General features: G+C 42.6%; 1 protein-coding gene across 11 annotated transcripts in view; it reads left to right on the top strand.

Moving 5' to 3' along the window:
- The window catches only part of PKP4 (plakophilin 4), a 64,424-nt gene extending 47,726 nt beyond the window's left edge, over positions 1 to 16,698 (top strand). For 7 of the 11 annotated variants that reach the window (XM_088058714.1, XM_088058717.1, XM_088058715.1 and 4 more), the window contains 15 exons: positions 931 to 1,122; positions 2,612 to 2,822; positions 4,384 to 4,516; positions 5,573 to 5,786; positions 6,704 to 6,887; positions 7,195 to 7,312; positions 7,785 to 7,976; positions 8,118 to 8,291; positions 9,051 to 9,201; positions 11,179 to 11,374; positions 12,140 to 12,224; positions 12,332 to 12,458; positions 14,341 to 14,472; positions 15,179 to 15,252; positions 15,707 to 16,698. In XM_088058714.1, the coding sequence (XP_087914840.1) occupies positions 931 to 1,122; positions 2,612 to 2,822; positions 4,384 to 4,516; positions 5,573 to 5,786; positions 6,704 to 6,887; positions 7,195 to 7,312; positions 7,785 to 7,976; positions 8,118 to 8,291; positions 9,051 to 9,201; positions 11,179 to 11,374; positions 12,140 to 12,224; positions 12,332 to 12,458; positions 14,341 to 14,472; positions 15,179 to 15,252; positions 15,707 to 15,958 (2,435 nt within the window). In that variant the 3' untranslated portion in view covers positions 15,959 to 16,698. The remainder of the gene's footprint in view (positions 1 to 930; positions 1,123 to 2,611; positions 2,823 to 4,383; positions 4,517 to 5,572; positions 5,787 to 6,703; positions 6,888 to 7,194; positions 7,313 to 7,784; positions 7,977 to 8,117; positions 8,292 to 9,050; positions 9,202 to 11,178; positions 11,375 to 12,139; positions 12,225 to 12,331; positions 12,459 to 14,340; positions 14,473 to 15,178; positions 15,253 to 15,706) is intronic. The other 4 variants (XM_014249554.2, XM_014249553.2, XM_088058716.1 and 1 more) reach the window with 3 other exon arrangements.
- Positions 16,699 to 22,716: the final 6,018 nt, after the last annotated feature.

Below are 22,716 nucleotides of genomic sequence, written 5' to 3'. Positions count from 1 at the left end.
GGCCCTGCTGCCCTCTTTGCATGCTCAAGTCCTTCTGTTCTCACCACCTGTACTTGTGTTTTCTTAGTGATGGCCCAAAGCTTTCCTTGCAGACATTGTGGCAGAGTAGGTCTGGGGTTTTGGGGTGGGAGGATATGCAGATGAAGGACACATTTGGTTACACATCACTACTCCATTGTACTTTTGAAGTTTTTCTGTAATCTCAATCATTTCATTGTTCTTGCATAGCTCATTTCACGTATTCTGTTGCTTTGATAAGTGCCAAAGTTTTACTGCCTGCAGTAGTAATGCCAAAGTTGAGAAAGTTGTATATATTTTAAATGAAATATAAAATATATATATATATTATATATATATATGTAATATATACAGCAAGGTGAAAAAAACTCAACCAGCTGCAGCATAGCTATTTATATATACTCATATCATGGACTATTTAAACCTTTATAAAGATTTTTCTCTATGTGCTTACATTTCTGCTGCCACTATCAAGCAGATGTTTGCTCTCACTGCTATGGACTGTTTCAGTTTCAGGATTACAACCCCTTTAGGCTGTGCCCTCTGTCACAACAGGATTTCTGTCAGGTCCGTAGTTACCCTGTCATTGCTGAATCTGTGCACCACACGTTGACCCAGCTTTTATTCTCTGTGGTTTAGACTGTAAACGATACCAAAAAATTAAGTTGGAAAATTTCAAGTTGTCTGGACAAGTGTATGGACAAAATTTTCATCAAGGAAATGCTGCTTTGTCAGTGAGCCTTTCACTGTATGGGCCATTTAATAATGGAAAAAAATGTAATGAATAAGTCTTTGTAAGTGGTAGGTTCAAACAACACCTTTTCTTGGCTAAAGGAAGAAAGGTTCAATCCTGACAGCTCTGTTGCTTTGCTGAACATGAGCCACTAGGCATGTCCCTGTGCTTGCTTGCAGGCCTGAGGAGTTCGTACGCGAGCCAGCACAGCCAGCTGGGGCAGGAGCTGCGCTCGGCGGTGTCCCCGGACATGCACATCACCCCCATCTACGAGGGCAGGACGTTCTACAGCCCCGTGTACCGCAGCCCCAACCACGGCACTGTCGAGCTGCACCACGGCTCCCAGGCCGCCCTGTTCCGCACCGGCTCCGGTGGGTCCCGGCCTCGGCTCTGCCCGAGCCGCTCTTCCGCGCCACGGGGCGTAGGGAGCAGGGGGGAGACACGGAATGCCAGTGCAGAAGGAAGAATGAGGGGTATCAATTAATGCAGACAGAAGCTGTGAAGGACTTAAAATAACCTGCAGGAATTAAAAGGCTCTTGTGATGTTTGCAGGGAGTGCCTGGGGCTATACATCACTGCCAGCCTGGGGTCAGAGTGTTTTCTGTTTGATAGCACATGCACGGGTACATCCCAGACAAGTGTATTCATGACACACAGAATATATTGCTTCCTCTCTTCCATGCTCTGTGCATCAACCTCTTATGAATTGGGTTGCTTGGTTTTTGGGTTTTTTTTATTCATCGGTACAGCAAAACAAGAGCTTGCCACTAAAATTACCTACCGCATCTTTCACAGTAAAAATACTGTTTTACACAACTTCTCAACAAAGCATAATGGTAAATGCTACAGCTGAGGATTGTCTATTGAAACCAAGATATTCCTCTAGCATCTCTTAAAAGTGCCACTCATTTATGATGAAGAGCATAAGCATTAGATTAATATTTATTTATATTAGATTAGGATTTATTTTCTGTAGGCAGAAATGTAGTGCACGTTGCAATGCAATTTGTTTAAGGTTGATTAATAATTTGTATAGTGATTTCCCAAAACTCTTAAAATATTAGAGTGATTTAGTTAAGTAACTCTCTGGAAGTATTTACAGAGAACCGTCTTATATTCATTCATATGTCATGTTTTCACAAACTTGAAAATACCTTTTTAATGTTTGCTAATGTAACTGCAATATCAAGAGAACAGAGTTCTGAAGGAGGCACTGGTTTTTGCAGTTCTCCTGCCTTCTACAGCCTAGAATAAATGGAGTTTGTCAGGATGTGCCAATGAAGAAATATAACCAGAAACTGGAATTCTTTGTTTACTTGTCTACTTAATACCACTTACCTTGGAAAAACAAGAGCCACCACAACAGCTCTGTTCAGATAGGGAGATGCATGTTCTTATTCCTGAACCGCTCAGCCTCATCTTTGCAATGATTCATACGTTACCTTTCGTCAGGGAAAGTGTACATGGAGTTAGGAAAAGAAGAATATCATATAAACAATATGAATTTTTGTTTTCTTGTTTTTTCTTTTGGGTGCAGTTGGTGAATTGATATTATGAACTTTGAAAGGACTTGCACCCAGATTTCTGCTTGTTGGCATGGGATGCATTTCCTGCTTTAAATACTTGTTGGGGGAAGTTAAGGCACAAGTCTGATCCCACCAAACCTTTTATTCTGTAACTAACCTCTCCATTTCCATGGGACACTGAGGAATTGCTCCATGAAGTCTGACATCAGCTTCCAACGTGGAGCACAGTACACATTTTCAAGACCGACGTTTGTTTGCTTGCGCTGTTAAGTGGGTATCACTCCTTCTCTCAGGCACTTGTTACCTGGTTGGTTTTGACACTGTTTTATCCTAGGCATGGGTAACCTGCAGCGATCCTCCAGCCAGCGTAGCACCCTCACATACCAAAGAAACACCTACGGGCTGCCCACGGCGGCCGCGCTGGCGGAGCCGCTGCGGACGCTGCCGTTCCGGCTGCCCGAGCCCGGCTACGGCCGCCTGCACCCCGCACCCGACGGCGGCACCACGCGCTCGCCCTCCATCGACAGCATCCACAAGGACCCCAGGCAAGTGCAGCCAGGGCAGAGCGTTCCCTGCACACCCTGCACGGCACGCCTCCGTGGCGTAATCACAGCTCTACCTTTATTGCCAAAACAGTAAACACGGGCTGCTCCTTGCAGTGAGAAGAAGCAGCTGTTATGCACTTTATTGTTACATTTTTCTTTCATGTTTGTTTTTATGGAGAAGTTATTACAGGAAACAACTTTGATGAGATTTGACTGGATAATTGCAAATATTTTTTAGTACCCTGTAACACTGTAGTGAGGTTTCTCTTTATATGAATGGGTATCAGGGCTTGAAAATTCAGAAGTACAGACCTAATTTATTTAAATTATATTTTTATGAACAGCCTGCTTCAATTTCAAAACAAAGTGTTAAAACTATTTATAAATGTGCCATTTTGAAAGCAAACACACATTTCTCAATAATTAGTGGTTTGATGTTTTAGATGTCTGTGCACAGCGTGGGCTTGTGATATATCAGGCTGTGGCAGAGGAGCCTGTTACACAGCCTCAGAGTGGGCTGTTAGGAAGCACCACTCTGGAATGAGAGTCAAAGTGACTAGTTTTACTAGAAAGCCAGTTTCCTCTAGGGTTTTCCTATCATTAGTATGGAAAAATAAACCTCTGAATTGTCAATGTGGGCACAGACCTGAGCTTCCCTTTTGTGTGACTGTGAGTGCCGGGGAGACCTGAATGGCCAAGCCAGCGTTAGTCTTGGAGCAGCTTCCCAGCTACTGTTCTTGGAACATACTTTGCTGGGTTTGTTTTGGGTTTTGTTTTTTGAGGATTTTTGGTTTGATTGATTGATTGACTGATTGATTGATTTGGAGAGGTTGGTTTTGGGTTTGTTTTGGGGTTTTTTGCTTACTTGGATTTTTGAGCCTGGGAAAGCTTAAGATACTTTATTCCCCCCCAGTCCTCCTTTTACAGAAGGCAGATAGTTTAGCAAATATTAATGACTGTGTTTCTAAATCTGCAAACTGGGCATGTTTCATGACTTTTCCAGGATTGGTCTGCACAAAATCATTGAGGTTTCATGAAGGAGATATTCTTTAATGATTTTAAATTTACGATCCCTGAATAGCTCAAATCAGGCAAACATCCTGTATCTCATCCTGACAAAAACACTTCAGGATGTGCAGGTTTTGTTGAGGTATAATTGGCTTCTGCCTAGGGTGAACATTAAGCACCGAGGAAAAAACGTTGTATGGAAATTATGCCCCTAAGCAGCACTGTTGAGGGGGTATCTTTTGCATTATATAGATAATTTTTGTGAGATTTTTTTGTATGCTGAATTGTTTGAGTTGGTGTTACTTTAGCGATTGTTTGTATTTGTGTGGTCCATAAACCAACTGAAGCAGATTGGATGTAGTATCCTTTTCCAGTTGGGAGACTAAAAGGTGATGTGACCCACTGTTATCCCATTATGGTTTTCCTTCTAGCCCTCTTACTCCAGAGCAAAACTGAAATTGTTGGAAAGCCGTTAAGCTGCTGCAGTACTTGTGCTTAGTAAATCCCCATAGTTTGTGAGTAACGCCTTCTCTCCGTGTGCTGTCCAATGAAGGGAATTTGCGTGGAGAGATCCAGAGTTGCCTGAGGTCATTCACATGCTCCAGCACCAGTTCCCATCGGTGCAGGCCAACGCAGCTGCCTATCTGCAGCACCTCTGCTTTGGGGATAACAAAGTGAAAACAGAGGTAGGTGCTGCTTGTGCTGCTCTTCCAGGGCAACAGTACCAGGAAAACTAGGCCTCTTGCCTCTTCCCTTTTTTTCCATCGTGACACAGTATTTGTGACCCTCCTGCGTTCCTGTGTGTACCAGGTGGATGCTAATACTGAAGTGCCTGAGGGTGAGTTATTATGCACACTCAGATTCGTCCTGTCATAAGAGCTGCATGGAAATTCTATGGAAATCTTTTACCTTGAAGTTGTGTCATCCAGCAGAACTCTAAAGTAGGTTTCCAGAGCCTGGCTTTGTGTAACCTGTTGGTGACTGGAGACTAGAACAACCAGGAGCTCTGGAGTGCTTTCAATGGTTTTTATCAAGGCGTTTTTAAGGCATCAGAGTGATGCCTTTGCTTGACCTGTCAGGCAAAGGAAACAGCGCAACCCTGGAGAAGCATGGAGGAAACTTTTTATGTTACAGTGATGTGGGGGCAGGATACACATGAGTGAACATTCAGATTATTATTGAAATTTCTAGAAACCTTGCATTCAAAGACCTGCTGTTTTTGCAAAGCAGCTGTGAGCTGTTGATTTGAGGGAATTTGCTTTTTCATTTGCATCCTATGTGTGTGTGCTAGATGTTATTTTCACCATAAATTTTATGTTAGTTAAATGTTGGTGCTACTTTTGTAAGAAGATAGCCCAAACATAATTCACTGTTGCTGGGAGATGAAAAGGTGGTGGTTTTGATGATATGGTGACGATCACAGTGATAATCAGCTCTTATCTCCAATATTCCCTAAAAAGTTATTCTGGGGTTTAGGAAATTATTTTAAAACTGGAAACAAAACTGATGCAATAACAATTCTCTGAACACAGCACATGTCTGAAAATGACCCTCAGCCATTGCAATGGGGTGGGGGGGAGGTTCGGTCCCACATAGAATTCAAGTCAATAAGGTTCAGCAGCTGTTTCTTCTGGAAGTAGAATGGGAAGTACTGTTCTCATAAAAACAAAAGCCTTTTACATCTGCGGAGTGAGGTGGCTGAGATCAGTGGGTGCTGATGGTCCTGACATTACACTTTCCAGGTCTGTAGGCTAGGAGGTATCAAGCACCTGGTAGATCTCCTGGATCACAGAGTCCTGGAGGTTCAGAAGAATGCCTGTGGTGCACTGAGGAACCTCGTTTATGGGAAGTCCACTGATGAGAACAAAATAGCCATGAAGAATGTGGGAGGGATACCTGCCCTTCTGCGGCTGCTGAGGAAGTCTGTCGATGCTGAGGTCAAAGAGCTGGTGACAGGTAAGCTTGGAAGGGAAACTAGCAGAGAGCTGTAATGCAAGCTTTTCTGGACACTTATCTTGATCAGTTAAAACAGCACAGAGTGTAGAGTCGTTGGGAGAAGTGAATACTGAGGTAGTTGCACTAAAGCTTCACTTTAGGGTAGATTTTCCCTCATATGAGTGTCCTGTCACACAGCAGGTATTTCTTTATTGATTCTGAACATTTCTTTTATTATGAGCTTTTATTATCTTTTCTTGACAACTGTTTTAAATAAGTTCTTGCAGAATTCATAAGATGGATCCAAACTATGTAAATGTATATGGTATTTAATCTGAATTATAATCAAGAATGACTTATTCAGAAAAGGTATTTAATCTGTCTTTCATGATGAAAAAGAAGGTTCAGTTCTGTCTTCAGCATGTTATTTGTATATACAGTTCTGCTGGTAATTTATGTCAGATTTCATACTTCTGTATCTGAATGTCACATATGGAGACTTTGCCAGGCAGGGGACTAGGGATTTCTGCCCGAGGGTAGAAGGTGGATAGCAGTTCTCTGTGGCTGATATATGGATGGGACATGCTCTGGACTTGTTGCTGTTGTTTCCAGGAAGAAAGTGTCTGTGGGATTTTTACATCCCTTCTTGTATGTTCTCTGCTCCTCAGTACCTGACATCCCTGGTATATGGTGCAAGGTAGCAGGAATGTCAGGGCAGGCCATCCTTATTGGAAAAAAATCCAGCCAAAGCCATACCCTCTTCCACTGTTCACCTTGTTCACCTTGCTTTTCTCCTTTTTGGATGCTGGCTCTCCACCTTCTGCCTGCTCCAGAATCGCATCACGTATTTAAAGTATTGTCTTTTAAGTTGTCAGTGTTGCTTCATGTTTGTTTGCTAAGTCTCTGCTGACTTTACTGCTCTGGAAATGTCTTCTAAGGGGTTCTCTGGAACTTGTCTTCGTGTGATGCCGTGAAGATGACAATCATTAGAGATGCTTTGTCCACGCTGACAAACACTGTGATAGTGCCCCACTCGGGATGGAACAGCTCCTCCTTTGATGATGATCATAAAATTAAATTTCAGACTTCCCTTGTTCTGCGCAATACAACAGGATGCCTGAGGTATTTGCTCTTTTGGAATACTTCCTTTTAAAGAGAAATCATGTTATCCAGCAGGTCTTTCTTGTATTGTAATTTTAAAGACAAAGGAATTGTTTTAGTCTATAAATTACAGAGTTCTATCATGTAGACAGCTTTTACAATTGTCCTTTTTTCCCAAATAGAAAAACATGAAAATTACCAAGTTAGTCACTAGGAGTTGCTAACCAATTACCAATCAGCTGCATAAAAACCTTCTGTAAACTGGCTAATAAGTGATTATCTGTCTGTCCTTGCACACACCGTGTTCCTTTGTCATTCCAACCTTCAGGAACCTGAGCTCCGCTGGGGAAGAGGCACGAAAGCAGATGAGGTCCTGTGAAGGACTGGTCGATTCGCTGCTCTATGTGATCCACACCTGTGTGAACACCTCAGATTATGACAGCAAGGTGTGTGCATGTCTCATCTACTGATACTTCAGTGCTAACCCGTGTGTCTGATCTTGGGGCTTTGTATAACTCAGCTGAGCATGGTGATGTCCTCAACTCAACTGGCATTGCTCCCAGCCCCAGGTTACTGAGGCACAGCCAAGCTCAGCTGCATAACACAGGATGTCCTCTTGTTTTCAGCAGTGCTGCAGTATCTGTTTCTTAGTAAAACAATAATAAGCTCTTAGGCTTTTCATTTTCATAATACTAAAGAATAAACCACTTTAGCAGAGACCACTCTTATAAAAATTGTCATATTTGAGAGACATTTCATTTACCCAGAGAAGCGGCCAAAACACAGCCCAAGGCCCAGCATTAGAGTTTAGCACTTGTGCTCCCAGTGTCTTTTCTCCTCTGCTGAACTGGTTTTGTTTGGTTTGTGTCTGTGTGAGGAAGAACTGGTGACATATGGTGTCTCTCTGTTTTGGTTCAGACTGTGGAGAATTGTGTGTGCACCTTGAGGAACCTTTCCTACCGCTTGGAACTGGAGGTACCTCAGGCACGGCTGCTGGGAATCAATGAACTGGATGACTTGTTGGGAAAAGAGTCACCCAGCAAAGACTCAGAGCCAAGCTGCTGGGGAAAAAAAAAGAAGAAGAAAAAAAAAACTTCCCAGGAGGATCAGGTTTGTATTTTCCATGTACTGCAAATACCTCATGTGGGGTTTGGCTCACGGTGGGGGAGGACGTAGCTTGACAAAAACAATTCTACATTGAATGACAATATAGAGGTTATGTCCAGTTACAAATCTGTGTTCCTTCCTCAGTGGGATGGAGTTGGCCCTATCCCGGGATTTTCCAAGTCTCCTAAAGGGGTGGAGATGCTCTGGCACCCATCGGTGGTGAAGCCATACCTGACACTCCTGGCAGAGAGCTCCAACCCAGCCACTCTGGAGGGCTCTGCAGGATCACTCCAGAACCTTTCTGCAGGCAATTGGAAGGTATGGGAATTCCTGCTCCTCTCTTTGTAGTCTAGCCCTTTTTTCTAGTAAGACCCTGGAATGTGTTTGTAGGGGACTTGTCATTTTCTTGTGTGCATCTGAGCATTCCCCTCTTGTCTGTGCATTAGTGCTCACGTGCTGCAGTCATGTTTCCACACTGAAAAGCCTTGGCAGAGAGCTGGGGCAACAAGAGCCATATGGAAGCTGGCCTTTATTTTAAATAAACAGAAGAAGCTTCTTCCAGTGCATATCAGATCAAAACAATCTTCTGGCATCTTCTAACTGTGAATTCTGGTTGGAAGGTGATGTTGAAATAAGACCAGGACACATAAATTTACCTTGTTTCAATACATTCCTGCCATTGCGTATAATGTGCTACAAAAGCAGCACATGAGAAGCCTATATTGTGTCATGTATTTGTCATGGAGAAATTAAAAAACACAGCAAGCATTAATTGCTTCCTTTGCTTGCAGCAAGCCAGCTAAGCCTTTTTCAGTTTGACCATTATGAAATTGGTATTTAAAAAAAAAAATACAATAAAACCAAAACCCCCTGCTCCCTTTTCAATAATCATCATCTGTTCAAATACTTTCTCTCTTTGCAAGAGGAATGAGTGAAAAAGGGCAAAGAGCCAGCTCTTCATAGTCACAGAAAAAGCACACATCAAACATGTCATCTTTTATTGGAAATGACCAAACATGCTTGAGGTTTCCAGTGGCAGTGATGTGGTGGGCTGGAGGTAACTGAGGCTCTGCTCAGTTCGCAGCCTACATCCGCGCTGCTGTGAGGAAGGAGAAGGGGCTGCCCATCCTCGTGGAGCTGCTGAGGATGGACAATGACAGAGTGGTGTCATCTGTGGCAACTGCCTTAAGGAACATGGCCTTAGACGTCCGCAACAAGGAGCTCATTGGTACGTACAGACCGTCCTCAAGAGAGCACCTGCACCCAGATGTCAGACCTTGGATGGAAAACCCAAGGAGAGATTCCACTAATGGCAACAGCACACTTGATGTTCCTGTGCCACATCAGTTGTGTCACATAAATGAGTCCTCCTGACAGCAGCAGCTTTCCAGAGCAATATTGCCACATTAGTTTGCTGCTGGCCACCTTTTGTGGATGGGAGTCAGCCATACCAGACAGAGAACCCCCAATGCCAAATGGGATGGAAACACAGCTCTCCTTCTTTGGAGCCCAGTGCTTACCTGCTTGGGGGGTGCAGGTCTCCCACATGTTCCCGGGGGATGGAACAGCTCTGCTGCCACAACAGCAGTGCTTTTTTAACAATCTTGGACAGGAAGAGAGGGAAGAAATCTTCTCCTGGTAAAATATTTCCAGGAAAACACAGATACAGAGCAGCATCTGTGTCTTTGCTGAACTAAGTAATCAACAGGAGTGCTTGCTAGAAAAATTCAATTGTCATTTCTAATATTTAACCCTTTAAGCATTAATCTGTGCCATTCTTACTTAACATTAAACAAAACCCAATGAAATAATAATCAGCTTTCCTGCCCTGAGGTTTCTCATTCTGTTAGTGTTGAACATGCTTCAGCCTCAGGCTGCTGTGGCTTCAGTGAACCCTATTAACAAATGGCATGATATAAAAAAGTCTAACTTTTGTTACAAAAGCATTTTCTATGTGTAGAATTGTGGGGTCAAGGATATAACAACTGTTCATAGAGATAGGAGGATCATTATTCTCAAAAAGAGAAATACAGAGCTTTGTTATCTGTTTCTGAAGCTTCTTCATCTGGGGCATTCAGAGTGTGTTTTCCTGCAGTCAAGCGCTACACATGAGAAATGTGTAAAGAGAGAATCCTATTCCATAGCACCAGTCCTGTGCAGGTCACACTCAGGTGATATTTTCTTGTCAGGATGTTTCTTCTATTCCTGGCAAAACTTTTCAGTTTGGGAATGGTCCTCCATCACCTCCGTCTCCCTGTCAAAGATATACCTCTGAAAGAATTTCTGGCCTCAGACACACTCTGCAACAGACCACTGGATAAAACATTGTGGGATGTGAGGCGAGTTGTGCTCTACCCCATGCTAGAAACCCTCTTTAGGAGCTTCTCTGCTGGTATAGGAAAGGAACAATGGGCTCATTTCACTGAAGGAAATGAGAGATGAGGACTCCAGCAAATCACAATATATGTTGGAACATGCAGCACGTGGCTGAGCTAGAGGGTTGGAAATGGTGGAAATGGCTGGAAATGGTGCTGCAGACAGCATTGTGGGGATAGTTTTCCAGTGGGTTTCCTTTTGCCTGCAGAATTCCCTTTTGTTTATTTTTTCCTCTCAGGCACATTACACAAATAGATAGCAAATGACTTTGGGCAATGCTTCTTCATTTTCACTGTTACGTACAAATACATGTCTGATTAAAATCTATTAATCATTCAATTAACAGTACAGCCCGAACAGGAAGAAACCTTGACCTTATCTTAGTTACTGTCCCTTGTGTGCAGCTTATCTCTGGCATCAGACAGCCACTGGAGCCTGACAGAGCTGACAGGTAGCATACAAGGTGAACAGAACACCCAGAAGAAAAAATTCCCAGTTACTGTAAGGATTCTTTTAATCCTCCCATAGATGAAGCCCAGCAATGTGCACTGCTCTGTCAATCGTAATACGCAGCCTAACATTTTTCCTTGAACAGTTCTGCTTTCTCCAAATAATTCTTGTTTAAAATTGTTCTTTTAGTGCAAAATTCAGCTTCTCACATTTTTAAGCTGAAAGAAAAAAAAATTCAAAAATTGTTATGTGGTCTCTCTTGACTATGTAAAATGTGAATTCTTGACAGGTTTGATACTGTGCTGCTTCTCACTGCCTTCAGCTGCAGTTTTATGCTGAGTCCTGTGGTTTTGACCTGTTTCTGTGGGTGTGTTTCCAGGTAAATACGCGATGCGAGACCTGGTCAATCGGCTGCCAGGGGGCAACGGGCCGAGCATCCTGTCGGACGAGACAGTGGCTGCGATCTGCTGCGCCCTGCACGAGGTCACCAGCAAGAACATGGAGAATGCCAAGGCCCTCGCTGACACCGGTGGGATAGAGAAGCTGGTCAACATAACGAAGGGAAGAGGTGACAGGCAAGTAGGCAGCCAAGATCATACCTGAGCTGTTTGTGTCCATTTAAAATGCTTAAGAATGCAGGAAATGTTCCTTTGAGTGAAAAAAAGATCTGCCTTTGCAGTCTGGGTCTGAGGAGCTGTCACCTGGAGTCTCACTGGGAGGGAGGAACTACCAGAACCACTGTCCTGGGCAGTGTTCTCTGTCCCAGGCTTCTGGAGGCTTGTACAGCTGCTCACAGTAACCATGGTCATGGGACCTGTTCAGGTTAAATGGGTTAACCAGTCACCTCTTCAACACCTACAAGTTTAATAAAATATTGGAGCTTTTCCAAGTCAGACTACGTGAGCACCTTTGTCAGGATGTATCCCAGCAACTGTGAACTGTACCCAGTGCAGCCCTTTGGTCAGTGGAAGAAGAAGGTGGCCTGGGGGACACCCTCAAGCAGCATTTCCAAACAAGGGCTAGCTGAGGGGAGCTGGTCCTGCCCAGAGCTCTGGGGAGGCTGTCAGATGAGTTCTCTGCTGGCACCGTGGTTGTCTAGTGGAAATGGAACCTGCGAGCGTGTGCTGGGTCAGCAGCAGGAGGCCCCTGTGGCTGGGGGATGGGGTAGCAGGAGCCCCTCTTGGGGTGAGGCTGCTGGCTTGGCTGTGCTCATGCTGGTGATGCAGGGTCTGGTTTGCCCCACAGCAGCAGGTTCAGGCTGTTGCAAAGGTTAGGAACACTGTTCTTTTGAAGTGGAATTCAGTGGCTTTCTAACACTGCCATATTTTTCACCTCCTCAGGTCTTCACTGAAGGTTGTCAAGGCGGCAGCCCAGGTACTGAACACGCTGTGGCAGTACCGAGACCTCCGGAGCATTTACAAAAAGGTAAATTGTAAAATTAGCTTACACTGGAAAACAGTGCCATAAAAACTTCTCATTTATTTATAACTTGCAATTTATTCTGGTGTGTTTTTCTTTTTGTCACTCCACAGGATGGATGGAATCAAAGTCACTTTATTACACCAGTATCAACACTGGAACGAGAGAGATTCAAATCCCATCCTTCTCTATCCACAGCCAATCAGCAGATGTCACCTGTCATGCAGTCAGGTCAGTCAGGTAGGGTGAAGGGGACCTGCTGTCGCATGTTTTTAACTCAAACAGCCTCTCCATTTGGTACTAATCCCATTTAAAACACAGAGGTCAGGCTGTTGCTCCTTGGTGTTTGAGCAAAGTACTTCACGTGCTCTGAGTGCTCTCTGAGCTCTTCCTGCAAAGTGAAATCCTCAATGAATAGAGCTGGACATTGTTACCAGCCATTACACTGTTCAAAGCCATTCCTCCTGTGCTGTGTGGGGATTGTGGAGTGGCCTTATGGAACATGGGGACCTGGCAGCAACACACCCACAGGGAGAAGCTCATTTTCATTCCCAACTATGTCATGTTCCGTAAGAATGAGCAACCAACCTCAAACCGTACTTTTCTGACTCCTCATTTATTTCTCAACTTTGTTCCTTCAATGTCTTCAGTGCTAGGATTTAAATCTTCAAGACAGCTGATACAAATCCTACCTGAAGCCTTTATTTTGTCTTTATTTGGCTTTTTATTTTGCCCAGTTTAGTCTTCTAGAGACTATCTAGGGCAGGTCTCTGTTAATACTGAGAAATACCTACTTACTGTGACTGCTAAAATTAGTGACCAGTACTTCTTTTCGTAAAAGTAACAACCCCCCCACATTCCTTTATGACATGGTTGACTTGAAAAACAAGGACTCCACCAGGGATTTATTTTCCCACAGGAAGTAAACCTGTTGTGGTGTTTGTGCCAGAGTTCCTCTCACCACCCAAGGAAGCCAGCACAGCTTAGGCTTGGGGCGTGACTGGATTCTACGCAAGTGTAAAGGGATATCCTGACACCAGCTGTCAAATTTCTATCTCAGCGCTTTCTCTCCCAGGATACACCAGCAGAACAACTGCGTTACTCCAGTTCTTTGAATGACAAATAGGAAGTAGATGAGCAGCTCTAATTTAATATTCAGAGGATGTTGTATTTCAAAGGCAGTTTTGTAAAAATTCCTAATAGGAAGTGTCTGCTTTCCTGCTCTAGAGCATGACCAAGCCCAAGGGAGTCAGTGGAAGTTGGTGCAAGGCCCACATCCCCAGAGGGGCTGTGCAGCACCATTCTGGGCATAGCAGATGCCTGTTGGAATAGATATGCTTGGCCTGAATCTGAATGTTCTTGTTACAGTCACTTCATTATCAAAACACACATTATTACATTGACCCATATCAGAATTTTAATAACATGACATATTTAGCCATGAAAATGCTAGGAAAATACCAGCAGTTAAACTATCCATAATTTCACAGAATTCTGAGCTATGATGTAACAGACACATCAGTGGAAGAGGATTATCATTGAATTAATATTTTGAAGCAAAATTTCTAGATTTTTTTTTTTAAGGATTTTTCTCCCATTGCTGGAGTCTTTCTGAGCCAACAAAGCCCGAGTGATCTGTAGGGAGGATTTAGCAGAACCAACTTCTTACAACTGCAGTTGAGATTCAGCTGCTTATTGACAAACACAAAATGATCCCTTGCTGGGATCCCCCATGGCCATTGGCCTCCCAGAGCACACCATGCCCAGGACTCACCTGTGTATCCAGGGGTCACTGAGGCCAGCTAGGCTGGACAAGTGACAGGATGGCCTTAGACCATCACCATTAGCAGAGTATCATCTTCTTCCTCCACACAGGTGATGTCCTAGGCACGGTAAGGTCCCATATCTGGGCTGTGAGCATCACAAAAGTCCTGTGTCTGCCTGTGAGCACCACACAGCAGTGACCACTGGCAGCTCTGGGCTGTTCACTCGGGAATAGCTTCAGCTGTTCCATCCTTACCCACCCCCTGGTTGTGCACCCTTGGAGCAGGAAGTGGTGAGGAAGGCTGGGTATGCAAAAGGCTTTTGTTGTCAATCTTGAGACCCTCTCTTTTCCCATCAGTTGGCAGCACATCCTCGTCCCCGGCTTTGTTGGGAATCAGAGAGCCTCGCTCCGAGTACGACAGGACGCACCCTTCTATGCAGTATTACAGTAGCCAGGGCGATGTCATTGCACATAAAGACATCTACACTGGTAAGAGACCAGCTGAGCATCTTCTGGAACAGGAAGCTATTCCTTGTGGGAAGAGTTCACAGTCCTACACAGACAACTGCATTAGTGGGCTGGTCACTGCCAACTGTTGCTTTCCATTTCCATTCCTTGTATTCCCTGGCTGTGGCACAGGGCAGGGTGGCACCTGGCTCTACTGTTCTCTGTAAAACTTCCCAGTACCAGAGTAAACACAGATACTTTCTATATTTTGAGGTAAGAGGCAGTTAGAATTCTTATTTTTATTTAAAATACTAGTACAGAAAATTGTACTATTATGTACATTATATTATGATGATGATGTTATAAATTTTAATGTGCAGTTGTATATTATTATATTACTAAATTATACCAAAATTTCATTTTTTCTCTGATCTCTCTTTTCCTTCTTACTATGTCACACAAGTAGCAAACCAACAGATGACAGTGACCAAAGAGAAGGAAACTCCTTGCTTTAAAGATTTTGAGTCTGTAAAATGAGAAACAGCAACATAAGCCTCCTGGCTTCACTGTAACTGCTGCTGAGGGACAACATTTGCCTTCATTCTGTTATTACACTATATCATTAGTAGGTACGGAAGTCAGCAGATTTAATAGTATGGGTACTACTTTAAAGGCAAAATAAAAACCAGTACACTTAAAGCTGAATGAATAAAGACTGAATCTTATGCGTTAAACTTTTTTCTCCCAGGTTCCAGCAAAGCTTCACCAATTTACATCAGTTCCTATTCCTCACCAGCCAGAGAACAGAACCGGCGGCTGCAGGTGAGCCCAGAGCTGTGTCTGGGTAGCACTGCCAGGGCTCAGCGGGCAGCCTGGGGCTCTGGGCACGTGCCCTGTTCCCACAGTCATGGGGTCAGTGCCCTGAGCTGCTGGGGCCTTGGGGTTGCTGGAGCCTGGCTGGTTCCATATCACCTTCTTACAGTAGGATCTGAGACCTCTTTTCTGAATTGAGTTGGGTTTGGGCTGGTTTTGGTAGGTATGGCCAGGTTCTGTACTTAGTGTACTTGAGCTCTAAAGTTGTGCACTTCTGGAGTTACTCCCTTTGAATGATGTAGGAGGAGACACACAGCAGACTTGGGCATTTCCTCCATTTCTCTGGGTACATTTCATGGAGATTTGAAAGCTTCATTAATATCATGGGTAGAGCTGCACTTGGGAAAAGTATTTTCTCTGCTAATTATATTTTTGAAAGTTTATTTTGCTATCATTTTACCAGCAGCATCAGCAACTGTACTACAGCCAAGAAGATACCACCAGGAAAAACTACGATGCCTACCGGTTGTACCTGCAGTCCCCACACAGCTACGAGGACCCTTACTTTGACGATCGAGTCCACTTTCCTGCTCCTTCAGATTACACCACACAGTATGGACTGAAATCAACCACCAATTATGTAGACTTTTATTCCACCAGACGATCTTCTTACCGAGCAGAACAGTACCCAGGCTCTCCTGACTCCTGGGTGTAGCACCAGAGAGAAAAACCCAGTGTGCTTCTTGTCTGGCTTGAGAAGGACTGGAATGGCCCCGTGTTGTTTTGGTTAAGAAATGTGAAAGTGAAAGAAAAGAAGGAAAAAGGATGATATTTTTTTTTTCTTTTTTTTTGAGTGAGGAATTGTCAGGAAAAAAAGCTGGCAGGGATGGTTTTGCTCTGCTTAGGTGTTAGGTATCATTACTTATAGCCCCTGTAGTCTGGTGAGGGTGTGGGCGATGTGATGAAAGGTTTGAGAATTGAGTACGATGAATTTGGAAAGTGTGTAGGTCAGAGCAAATTAAAGCTGATTTTTTTATGTGAATAAAAGTCTTGTTCTCATAGTTTGTACAGAAAAAAATCCAATGGCTGCCCTTGTTTTATTGCTATTACTGAATGTCAGGATTGTATGCTACCGCGTCATGTAAATTTCTTCGTTGGTGTAAATATGGAAATGCCACGTTGGTCTCAAGTGCCATCCATTTGTAATGCAGTGTGTCATTGGAAAAGGAATTTGAAACATCATGCACAAAAAAACCCCCCAAACCAAGAAAGTGTTATGAATTCTAAGAGGAAAAGAGCCCAAACTTTAAAAAATGAATAGTGTAATTTTGAAGCACAAAGTCCAGTCCAGTATATCCACGTCTCTCCCATTCCCTGCCTATTTCATAAGGAACTTCACTGCCATTTTCTATGCACATGGAATAACAATAAATATGGAAGTCTCATCCATGGAAAGCTGTTCCCTGTTCATTTTTTTCTCATTATTTTCTGTGTGTGATATTCAGAAACAAATACCATGAAAATGAAGTCTAATTGCATGTTCTTAAGCAGGTTAAACATATCAAAACATTTGGGCCATTTTCCCAGCTCTTTCCAGTGGAAAAGTCCCAAATGTGTCAGGCTGGCAGCCCAGAGTGTGCTAAATCCAGCACCTTCCTACCAAGATTCCTCAGACTTGGGTTTTTACTTTTCATATTGGCAATCCAAGATACTTCAGAACTCTAGCCTGTTTTCTTTCCATCACTCCTCTACCCCTTCCCTTGCTCTCTCAAGGAAATTGAGGTCACCTTGCTGTCCTAGAAATTATGGTCTCCATTTTGACTACATTCTGCTTGGATTTCTTTCTAATAAAAATGTTTCATTATTTTAAGTAACTAAATCACAAGCTCTCCTGTGCTGTACAGTCTGTTACCTGTATCCTGTTTGTAACCAGCATGATTGCTCTGCATCACTGCATTTTCCTTGGGTTTTCAGGGTTTCCAGTATCCTGAAGAAGGATTGAGAGCACTGGGAAAAGGCTAATGAGTTTTTCTATCAGAGTAAACAGACTTGAAGACAATCTATCTCAGCCAAGGACAGTACTCAAGCATGCATTCTGCGTTTGAGTTACTGTATCAAAGACTAACTTTCTTACTTTCCCTAAATGTCAATTAATGTCAAACTACCATGCTCACAAAAGGTAATTTAAACATTAATAAACTTTTTTAAAAGCAAGGCAAACATGACTTAGTAGCTACAAGTGGATTCCTGTAGCTGTCAACAACAGCAGGCACTAGGGGAAAGCTGTCGCTGAGACGTGCTGGAAGGTTGGTCATTTCCCATCACAGAGTGCAGAGATTCATTTGTGGCCATCAGGTAGAGGTGAGGGAAGGACTCAGTGCTGGCTGCCCCACTTGGAAACCTCTCCAAACACTGCCATGGAGAGGGGAAAAGTGACAGTCTGCCTGGAAGGCAGAAATCTGCAGCAAGGTTCTTTATTTGCTCAATGCCGCACTATACAAGGAATGGTGAAGCACAACACCGACTCTCTTCTGGGTTGCACAAGAGAGCCAGTTTTATTATTCCTGATTTTCTTTTATAGACAGGTCTGAGAGGTAAAATTCTCATTGGTCATTAAACCAACATATCACCATCACTGGACAATTAGGAACTACACCCTTTGACTGTTTCTTGCAAGTAAACGACAAGGATCCAAACAATACCAGCAAAGGTTGTTTTCCTTCTCCAAGGACTGTTTGGATTCCTCCTTATGATTTCTCAGGCCAGAGTGAGAATTAGTTTCACACAGGCTCAAGCTAATGCCTGAAGCCTAAAAATCTCTTATTTGACCATTGTCAGTTCCCATAGCTCACAATTAGCATGGAAGTGATATTCATGAGTTCCGTTATCCAAAGGCATCACTACTTTATTAGAGATTCTACATATTTTGTATTGAGATGCATACAACTTAACAGGGCATTCACTAGTTTAAGATGCATGAATTTTCAAAAAATACGAGTTTTCTTTTTGCTCCTATTAAGGTTTTTACCCCATCAAAAAATGTGTAATATTTATTTGGCTTGGTTTATGGCATTTTAATTCAGAGTTGATAATTACATCACAAATAATGTGGAAGGTCGACCTTGTTTCTTCCCATGGCAGGATGGTTGTGGTTGGACAGTGACCTGTGGGTGGTTGGACAGCTGTGCTGGCCTTTGCTAGTTATTCTGCTGCTGCACCCATTGCATTTTTTTTATACCCACTTTGCAGACTAACCACAGGAGCAGGAATTTTCTATTTTTGCCATTTACTAGCACACCTGCCCAGGGAACACTGCTGTGCTGAGTCCTGGGCTGTGTTTGGAAGGACTACAAGCAACATTTCAGCTGTCCACATTAACTTGCCTGCCCTCATTCTGTGGCAGCATTCCCAGTATCTTTAAATAATGTGTAGGAGTTGAATTGACTTTTCATTTGGTTTGAACAGAAAGAAATGCTTTAAATGTAGACAGAAAACCAAAAGCTCAGTATGACATGTTCAACAATGGAATGGGCAGGTATGTGATGGTATCTGTGAAGAAACTGTTGCATTCTCCTTTTAAAACTCTGGTAAGTATTCCTGTTCTGATACTTGTCCTCACATCCCCCCGTAGAGCTTGCCTCAATGTGATTAATTCCTCAATATTCTTTTTCAATTTCACTCTATTTTTTTTTTAACTACATTCCACAGACAAGGAATAACTGTTGTCTAAATTGTTTGTATGAGCCATGTCACTGAAGATTTAGTGTGCAGTACGCTCATTGTCACACCAGTAGAAATGGATAGTGCTGTATAAAACACAGCAGGTGTCCCTTTGGGAGACTGCAGCAGGAGCATTTCTTCAGACATCCGAGGGGCTGCATCAGCTTGTCGGGGTCAGCTGGTTCACTGAGCAGCTCTACTCCTAGAGCAGGCCAATGCTATCAGGCACCATATCTCCTTACTGCTTTGGGGCACCCCAGATATTAGCAAATACATACCATTTTATTGTATGAAACAATACAACAACACCTTCTGGTCTGTTCAATGTTATATGAATTATGTGTAAAAGAATAAGACAAGAAGCAGGATATGTAATGCGCTCATTTTCAGCTAGCTCTCAAAGTCAGAAAGACTGTGAAATGAACTCTGCCTATTCATTGCCAAAAAGCAATTGCACTTTGAGAAGAAACTGATCTCCATTAGGATGAAATTCCAAAGGCCTCTGTCTAAGTATGTTACAACCTTATTCTTTAGAATCCACCCACTTATTCCACTGCCCGGCAATACTTTTTTAAACATGGGCACTTTAGGTGGATAAAACGTGATACCAAAGGTGTATCTTTTTAGTCATTCTGTGACAAAAAAAATAAATCTATAATTAAAATCAGCCAGTAAGGTTCCTCTGCTTAATAATGTTGCTCCTTACCTTCCAGCACCTTCCAGCCTGGAGACTTCTTTTTCTCTTTCTTTTAGTCTGAGAAGCAACCGGATCAGAACCAGAACCTGAACTTGTCAGGTTTCCTACAAGAAACAGGCAAGCTTTACAGATGTGAAGCAAGACTTATCCTCCAGATTTTGTCAAATACATACTATATGCACTAGTTATATCAATACGAACCCCACTGAAAATATGGCTGCTTTCACTTCTCCTTGCTTTAGACACTTAACACAGATGATCTCTCTACCATTATTAACTTGTGCTGAACTACCATAAAACAGAAAATAAAACCAAGGGTGGGGGAAGTTGAAGCATGTATTAATAAAAAATAAGCTATATACCTGTCCCAGAATATTTGTTGTCTCCATTGGTCTCCTGGAGCATCTAAAACCAGCTATATTGACTCATCTAAAAAGGTATTGCCTGCCTGTCACTGAGCTTAATAAAACAGCAGTAGTATTTCACCATTCAGTTGCCAGATATAAAACCAGTATCAGTTTATATCAGTAGCCACAATTTAGTAATTCTGACATTTGAAAACAAGCAATACTGGAAATAAGACAGAAAAGGGAAAATACTGCAGAGTCATGAGGATTTAAACAACAGAGAGATCAGACTTAAAATATGACACATGAGGAAGGTATTCCATATGTCTGCATGCTAACTGCTTGTTTTAGATGTGGACTAAGTCTGGTGTATAATTATGCTAATAGCTGTCAGCTGGATTAGAGCAGACAGTCTGCTTGGGAACACGGTGATTTTTGTTCCTGCCAAGTGACTTTTCAAACTTTGCAATCAGCTAATAACCTGCCTGTAGAATGTAGATTATAAAGGAGAAATTTCCAGGAAATAGGAAGAGTTCCAGAATGCTGAAAGTATTCTCACACTCAGGAAAATTTTCTATGACTATTGTGTCTATCACAATTAAAATTCTGTGTCTGTCCCCAGGCTTTCCCGCATCTGCCTCTGTTATGGGGAAAAAACTAATTCTGAAAATACATAGAACCATTACAATACAAATTCATTTGTAATTCAGTCATTCACAAATTACTATCATTAAAATAAATCTAACCCCAGCATCAGAAGAACGTCTCTGAAGTCTGATATTTGTGTGATGGGGAAATGGGACTGAGAATGGCAGGAAAAGCAAGAGATTTCAACTGCACTATCCCATGGCCACAGAAGGATTATTCTCTTGCTGATTCTTCTCACCCAGACAAACCAGTGTAATAATTTCCAACAGGTAAAAGATCTAAATGCAAACAGAAAGAAGTCTAAATAAATGAAATCATTAAATCTGGTTTACAAATCTAAGGTGGTGCTGTGGCATTGCTGAGGTAGTGCCAAGGGCTGCCTGTCAAGAATAAGGTGCTCCAACAAGTACTACATAAATAGGGTTTCCATACACAACAGGTTCTGCTTTAAAGATATAAGAAGTGACAGAGGAAATGAAGTAAAGAGGGTGGAAGAAAAATTTAAAAAATGGTATATTATATTTAATATGGTAAGAAGTCAACATCAACTTACAATTTCTTATTTAAATTTAAAAATTTCTTATTTCCCATGCTTGTCCCAAGAATTCCTAGAACAGATGTACAATGGCACTAAACCTTATAATTTTTATTGCTTTTGGCAGCACACCAAAGCTGCACTACATGACTGCCTTATGTGGTAAGTAATGAAACTTCACCTCTCCAATCTGTGCAGTAACAAACTGCTCAGGTACATAAACTGAAAAATCAGTATTTCTCTGCTGAGGCAGAGTAACGTGACTATTAAAACCCCTTACTACTGACCAAGTACTTCAGAGTAGGCTTGTTTTGTTCTGCCTTCTGCAGATCATTCTACCTGAATTTATTTCCCCAAACAAAATTGCCACCATCCAGTTCAGGCTAAATCCTTATGGGCAGAGACATGCAGCATTATTGACTTTAAGATTTGCAAAGTAAGTTGGTTTTCTGGGGAGGAAATTGCTGCTTTTCAAAACTATTTCCTGCCTCATACATACAGAATTAAACATCAGAGAGATCTAGTTTAGACTGGATGTCCTTTCATTTTTTTCTCCTTTAAAGATCCAATAGTAGCTACCCATAAGATGGTTGTTGTGCTATAAATACCTACTGGTTTCTTAGTCTATTTTCTCTTCCTTTTTTTTTTTTTTTTTTTTTACTTAATTTCCCCCTTCTTTAGATTCCACTTAATCACATCCTATTTTTACATTCCCTCTCTCCTTTTTTTTTTTTTAATCATTGAGATCAAATTAAAGACAATTCCAAATAATTACAAGACTAATTTTTTTCTTCTTTCATGTTTTGCTTTCAGAATCCCTTAAAGTGCTAATTTTTGTGATGAAATGCTTTAGCACAGCAAAGCAGAACATGCTTACAGCAATGTAAGAACATCTTTTTGACACTACGCTTGTGAGTTCCATGAGCCGCCTGCAGCCCGGCGCAGCAGCGCGGCGGGCAGGCAGCGCCGGCAGGGCCGCCCTCCGTGAGGCAGGGAGCAGCCGTCTCCTCCCTCCGCCGAGCGCCGCGGGCAGCAGAGGAGCCAGCGCCGGTCGTGCCGCGCTGCTGCTGCTGTGCTGTCTCACTCCCCGGAGCGCACACACATCCCCTTGGAACGCTGTAAGAACGCCTCAGGACCCCTCCTCTGCCGCCCTGCCCTTCCACATCCTCCTACAGCCCCGGGGGTACCGCTGTCGTGATACGAAACGTTACAGTCACTGACAGGTTCGGAAACTGACAACTTTTGTCATCAAGATTTCTTCATCCATAGCACAGTTTACAACAGAGATGGTAAACATTAAAAGATAATTCCTTAATTTTTTTTGGTAATTTTAAATACTGAAAATTAAAATGTTGAGGAGTTTTTACAGTAAATAATTTCAGATTAGCTGTATCTACTTTCGGTCGTGTTTCTACTACGTTGTGTAAAACGTCAATGTTTATTAAGGTCATGCATTTTTTTAAAGAGAGCACGAGAATGACAATATTTTACTTGTCTCAAGCAGATACTACGGATTGAAGAGGGTA

This window comes from Pseudopodoces humilis, chromosome 8 (assembly GCF_049639895.1).
Source record: "Pseudopodoces humilis isolate 2021_Gansu_Grassland_sample_001 chromosome 8, ASM4963989v1, whole genome shotgun sequence".
NCBI lineage: Eukaryota > Metazoa > Chordata > Aves > Passeriformes > Paridae > Pseudopodoces > Pseudopodoces humilis.
The sequence above is the reverse complement of the archived record's forward strand: the minus strand, read 5'-3'. Positions and strand labels throughout refer to the sequence as shown.